General features: G+C 36.5%; 2 protein-coding genes across 2 annotated transcripts in view; both read right to left on the bottom strand.

Moving 5' to 3' along the window:
- Positions 1-5,623, bottom strand: part of LOC110020450 (putative pentatricopeptide repeat-containing protein At5g09950) — a 52,699-nt gene extending 47,076 nt beyond the window's left edge. The window contains exons 1-2 of the mRNA XM_020718563.1: positions 5,180-5,623; positions 3,123-5,076 (exon numbers count right to left, since the gene is read on the bottom strand). Coding sequence (XP_020574222.1) covers positions 3,922-5,076; positions 5,180-5,623 — 1,599 coding nt within the window. The 3' untranslated portion in view covers positions 3,123-3,921. The remainder of the gene's footprint in view (positions 1-3,122; positions 5,077-5,179) is intronic.
- On the bottom strand, positions 3,192-3,917 carry LOC110020459 (pentatricopeptide repeat-containing protein At4g21065-like). Its single transcript, XM_020718574.1, has one exon. It carries the CDS (start codon positions 3,915-3,917, stop codon positions 3,192-3,194), a length of 726 nt encoding a protein of 241 aa, XP_020574233.1.
- Positions 5,624-6,864: the final 1,241 nt, after the last annotated feature.

Genomic DNA, 6,864 nt, shown 5'->3' with positions numbered 1-6,864 from the left:
ATTATTAGTTAGAGCAAGGTAATATGAAAAAAAAAAAGAATCTTTCTATCTACTTAATTCAAAATACGCAGTATTGTGTATTTTTTAATATTTATTAATATTTAATTCATTAGATGGTTTTTCTTTCCTATGACTTGTGTTTTAAAAATAGAAAAGCACAATTACAATAGACAAGAAAGAATCTAAATATTCCATTCTACTTTATACTAAGGCGTTGAGTCGCAAAATCACTCCAAAAAAAATTATACATCTTATACCCCGACTGAGAATAAAACTTTTTAGTTCTGATTGTTCTATATAAACAAAAACAATGCTTCTAGTACGGATAAAGTTGATTATTAAATAAGACATTATAAATATGAATTTACTAATTCAGTAGTATTGATATTGAACATTTTCATATGAATATATGAATGAAAATGTATCTTTCTTAATTGTTTCCTGAACTTTACTGAATATAGACAATTTAACATGAAGTTTCTATTATTATTAAATTGGTAGGAATGATGCTCTTAGTAAATAGTGCTAGTTCATCTTGGTTCGAGAACGAGTGTTGGCATAGATAACTTTTCAAGTTAAAAGTATCAATGCCTTAGATCTAATAGAATCAAACGAATTTTAGATTCTATTTATGCCCCTAACTTCAATTTTTTAAAAAGGACATTTTTTTATGATATCTGCAACTTTAGAGCATATATTAACTTATAATTTCAGTTTGATCATCCTAAGTGTGATTATATTTACATGTACTTCCCAAAGATTACTCCTATAATAATATACATACACAAAAGATTTTTGAAGTCCTTTTTGAAAAATTTAATTGCTTGTACTAAAAAAGGAGAAACTCTATATTGTTCTCGATTCTTCTATTTTTATCTCATTCATAGAAAACAGATTGAATCCTTAACTCATTAATTTGTTTCTTCCTTGTGCACGCATGTCATAATATCATTAATATCATCACTACATAATAAAAGGCTCCATCATCCAAAATAACAGAAATTTCTATTTGTACCTGGCTCAAGATCAAATTCGAACTTGCATAAAAAATGTCCTACATTTCACTACCTTGCTTTTGTTTATATGATATATATGGGTGGAGTAAGCTAAAATTTTATGTGATTCAGTAAACAAAATATTCATTCCATCATTAGTAGATCAATTGTCAAAGTTTCTCAATGACGATGGTCAGAGATACGTTATGCCACTTAAGCTCAAGTTTTTTTGCGATGGAAAGAGGATATGGCTAACTAAACACAACTTCAACCAGCGAGTCAGTGACTCAGGCTCATTGCCATCCTTTTCCTTGATACTCAACAATTCATGGATACCGACAACTCCAGAAGTTAGGAGGAGAGTAAAAGTATAAGTATAGAAATTCGGATAAGAATGATGAACGACAATATGAGGAAGCCTTCAACTCCAAACAATAAAGAAAAGGGAAAGAATAAGAAGAAATCGGAGGGAAGAGAAAGAAACTTCATTTTTCCATTCCTTTCAATATCTTTAATAGGAGATATTTATAGAGACACAAACTACTAAACAATATTAACAAATCAGTTAACTATATTTATTAAGCTAATACAATGACTAATCAATATTATCCTATCAGATCTACTCTAGTTCAAACACTTAATAGGAAAACCTAAGTCAAATAAAATAAGGATATGCCTTCTTATTTTTCATATCTAACACCTAAAATGATTTATCTATTTTTATGCCACCTAAAAAATAAATACATTGGTTCCGTAGTTAAAAAAAATCATATGAATGATTAATTTGAAAATATCAATATATCGGGTGGTCTCTATGTAATTATCTCAAAATTTTTAATACATCAACTCTATCACTCATGTCACAGAACCCCACCATATCCACACATACAAAGCATCAAGTTCTGGTTGCAACAAGAAGGATGACAATAAATTTACAAAAATCAATTTAAAACAAAAAACAATTGATTGCAGAAGACATTCCACCCAAAAATTCACATCGGATGAGCCCCCAAAGTTTTGATTCCCATTATCCCAAATTGATTTATTAACAAAATTTAGGTGGTATTAAAATAAATAAATAATTTTAGATGTTAGATATGAAAATAAAGAAGGTTTTAATTGGGATGTATGCAAATCCACCATCAAATAATTATAGTCCTAGCCTAACTAAGTTACCACGTTAACTCATGATAACAGCTAGTTATTAAGACTATCAGCTTTCACCTTGACCCCATCCCATGGTCAAAATCAAGCACATTTGGAACAATTGGGTCTAGATCTGACCAAGACATAAAACCTAGCTTAAGTAGCACGTAAATATAACATTTCACCCATAATCATGTCGCACTAAAGAATTTGCGATCTGTATTCCATCTACCCATTAGGCAGTGGTTCTGATGCCGACCGAAACCTAATGTGAACTGGTACGTTTGTGGTTTAACTGATGCCAAGATAACACTGCAGCTACTTTAGTGAACGGTAAGGTATGCATGTAAATTTCCCAAGAAGAAAAGGCTTGTCAGTGTAAATTTGGCCTCTACTGAATTCTTAAATTAATTTTGGTTGGCGATTGAAGACCCAATAAAAAATGTAGCAAGCAAAATCTCGGTTTAAAATAACAACAATAACAATCTTAATGTGGCAATCCAATTTCCCTCTCCATAAGCTATTTAGCTACCTGACAGATGCAGTGGATGTGCTAAGGGCTTATTAGATTGCTTTAAATGAAAATACAATTTAAAATTAAAATCCTCATTTTTCATGGAGATTTAGGAGGTTTATGAAGTTTGAAATCAAAGTTAGGCTAATTAATAATTAAATTTAACAAATTTAGTATTTTTAAAACATAATTTATAGCTCGAAATGCCTATGATCCCGGAAAGCTTCTTCAATCCTTATGAAACTCAAAGGCAACGAAGGAAGGGAATGCTGGACCTAGCCACAGAAGAAATTGAGATTTGCTAGCTCGGTCAAATCGGAAGACAAGGACACAAGGACGGGACCGGGCTAGAGGACTCTCTATCATCCCCAATAGTCCCAACAAGTCGATCACGCAATTCTAGCTATGAATAGTTCTTTTGTTCTCGGGCAACAGAATCAGAAACACAATCAGGGAATGAAGCTTACCTCAATATCGGGATACAGGCTCGAAGGAAGGTTTTGATTCTGGGGCTGGGATCAGGATTTCACACTAAACTATGACTTCAAGCAATCAAATGAGCCCTTCCAAGAAAACTTCAAATCCAGGCGGGGGACATAACCCTCATCTTGCAACTGCAAGGTCAGTCCTTCCAGAGCAAGATAAATATCACCACTATTTTTATGAGATTTATCCGCAGTAAGAAACTGGTGCACCTCACTCTGACTAATTTCAATCCAGCTATAACCTGGAAACTTCTTCACACTCGCCTCTTTCATGGCTGCTCTCACTTTAGCCACATCATCCCACCTGGAAGCATCAGCATATATGTTAGATAGAAGAACCCAATATCCTGAATGTTGTGGCTTCAACTGTATAAGATGGCTAGCTGCTACTTCTGCTAGATCCAAATCACCATGAATCCTGCAACTACTAAGCAACGCACTCCAAACACAGTCATCAGGTTCAATAGGCATATTTTTAATGAATTCATACGCCCCATGAAGTTCTCCTATTCTTCCCATGCAATCCACCAGACAAGCATAGTGGCTTACATCAGGAATGATTCCATATTGCTTCCTCATTGCTTCGAAGAATTGGAAACCCTCTTTGAGCTTCCCTGCATGACTACAAGCTGTTAGGAGAGCAACGAAGGTGACTCTGTTGGCCTGAAAACCTTCTGCTTTCATCTCTTCGAAAAGTAGTAAAGCTTCGTGAGGATAATCGCTGAAACCGTAACAGGAGATGATGGTGTTCCAAGAAATAATATCACGAGAATCCATTCCTTCAAAAACTTTTCTGACGTCTGATGAGCACCCACATTTCCCATAGGCATCCATGAGAGAATGGACCCACCATGAATGATTGAGAGACACCGCTCTTGATCATTCTCCCATGCAATGTTGTTGCTTGAACAAGATGAGTTGAATGGCCACAACTCTTGAGGATGGAGCTGAAAGAGAATTCATCTGGTTCGATTTCTTCAGCAAGCATGCATTGGAAGAGCTCGAATGCCTTATCAACATCATGGGCTGCAGAATAGGTTGCAGCCATTGTGTTCCATGAGACTACATCCTTTTCAAGGATTTTCTCAAAGATTTTGAGAGTTGAGTCCATGTCACCCTTCTTAGAATACATGGCCATGAGGGCATTGCCTACAGATGTACTCGAATCTAGGCATTTTCTTACTGCATAGCCATGGATCTCTAATCCAGTTTTTGACGTTGGGGAGCATTCTGAAAGGAGTAATGATAAGGATGTTCTTGAGAGTGTTTGAGCAGCTTGAACGCACAGAGAAGACATCTCACGGAACACAACGAATGCTTCATCTGCTCGATTACATGTGAACAGACCCGAAATAATGGAAATCCATAGATGGGGACTCTTCAAGTTAAGACTATCAAAGAGCCGAAAAGCATAGTCCATCAATCCATGGATACTATATCCAGCTGTTAATGCCGACAACAATCGATCTTTATCAACTAGAGTCATCTCCGTTATCTCTAGTTTCCTCAGAGCAAAGCCATGCAGCTCCTTGAGCGAATTTAAAGGAATTTCAGGAATTACAGGAAGAAGGGTGTTAAATGTGGCTGCATTCATACTCATTGCTGATCTAGAAACCATCTCTACAAGAATCTCCCAAGCAAGCTCGACGTTCCCTGAGCGAACACAGCCAGCAAGAAATGAATTCCAGCTGCTAACACCAACCTGGAACCCATCGTCTTCAATCATCTCCAACATTTCCAATCCGCTCTCCAGCAACCCGTTTTCCACAAGCGCTGCAATCATTGAATTCCAAGTAGCCTCATTTCTGTTGGGAATTCTATCAAACAATTTGCGCGCATCTGATAGAGGAGCCAGTTTAGCGTACAGATCAAGAAGTGCGGTGGCGCAGAAGACATTGTGATGCTGAAGACCATATTTCAGTACGTGAGCGTGGAGCTAGAAAGAGACGGCCGAGTAGCGATGCGGAGCGTAGGGCGGATGGGTACGCGAACTCGTTGGGACATAGGCCCGCGACGAGCATGTTGATAAAGAGGTCAACCGCAAGCTCCGGGAAGGAAGCTGCGAGGTCGCGGATGACCGTGTTAAAAAAGAAAGTTGTGAGTATATGGGAAGGGATAAGGCGGAGGACCGCAGCGGCGGAGTCAGGCCGCCCAGCAAAGGAGTAGAGGAGGAGGAGGAGGTGGTGGAAGAGGTGGTTGGCGTCATCGCAGGTGAGCAGGCCGAGGCGAAGGAGGCGAGCATGAATTTGCAATCCTTCTCGGAGAGATCCCTTCTCCGCGGACTGCTCGAGCGCGAAGGCGAGGGACTCGGGTTGGATCCGCTTCAGCTGGAAAGAAGAAGAAAGTTTGTAGTGATGGCTTCGGGATCGAACAGAATCCGTAGAATGGGAATGGAGAATGGAATTGCAGGTGGAGGGAGAGAGAGAAGAAGAGAAAGGAAGACAAAGGGGAGGGGAGACAGCCGCGGTTGCCGGCATTGCCATCGAAGAAGCGGCTAACACAATTCAATAAAAACACGACGATTCTTAAATACAAAAAATAATAAAAGACTCAAAATAATAATAATAAAAAGTCCAACACAACACAACATAAATGCACATGACTTATTTGGGTAAATTGCATTTTCGCAGCTTATGCGTATTGAAAATGTTGAAAACAGCGTTTTCAGACCGCAACTATCTAGATGCAGTGACAGCTTTTTGGCAGTAGTATGACTTTTTTAAAAAAAATAAAAATTTGCAATAGCCACCACACGTAGCTTATTAGTATATTATATTTAATAATCTTATCAGCAGATTATACAATAAGCTGCAGCTGCCCCAAACAGACCCTCAACAGCACAAACAATATCCAACCCTAAGAAAAATTGAAGTTAATAATCTAACTTGCATATTCATCTTCAAGAAAAAGAAGGTTAAGTTAGACAAATAGAGAATAGCAACCACTCAAAGAAGTTCTTCACCCTTCAAAATAAATATAAAAAAAATCTTCAAAAAAGCCTATTTGAAAGACTACAAAAAAGACAATCTTACAAATAACAAAACTTGAAACCATAACTTCCAACAGTAGCCACCAAGTGAAGACCTCCAAATAGCAAAATAAGTCTTTCTGCAAAATGCCAACTAGAGAAGGTATTATTACAAGCAATGACAAAAAAATACCACACAAAACTAAAACAACACTAAATGACTGGTAAGAAAAGATCTTCAACAACACCTAGTAACAACCACAAGAAATAAAAACAAGAAAGAATAAAACCAAATGTAATCAACAAAAGAAAGAAGAAAAGAAAAAAAGACAAAAAAATACCACACAAAACTAAAACAACACTAAATAACTGGTAAGAAAAGATCTTCCACAACACCTAGTAACAACCACAAGGAATAAAAACAAGAAAGAATAAAACCAAATGTAATTAACAAAAGAAAGAAGTAAAGAAAAAAGCTAAGCCAAACTTATAGCATAACATCAAAGTCCATCCAGATTCATAGAAAAGTAAATTTCTGATTTAAAGAGCCAATGTAGATGGAAATCCAGATTTTCAAAACAAGACTCATCTGCCACAACATATTAAACTCATTAGTAGTTTAATAAATAAAACAAATGGAAATCCATCTAAAATTAATGAATTAAACTGAGCAAATGAGAAAATCAGGCATATATTGCAAAAAAAAAAAAAAGATTAGATTTTTTCATATATGATATGATAGTTCATAACATTAAC

The sequence above is a fragment of the Phalaenopsis equestris genome, unplaced genomic scaffold (genome assembly GCF_001263595.1).
Source record: "Phalaenopsis equestris unplaced genomic scaffold, ASM126359v1 Scaffold000002, whole genome shotgun sequence".
Lineage (NCBI taxonomy): Eukaryota > Viridiplantae > Streptophyta > Magnoliopsida > Asparagales > Orchidaceae > Phalaenopsis > Phalaenopsis equestris.
The sequence above is the reverse complement of the archived record's forward strand: the minus strand, read 5'-3'. Positions and strand labels throughout refer to the sequence as shown.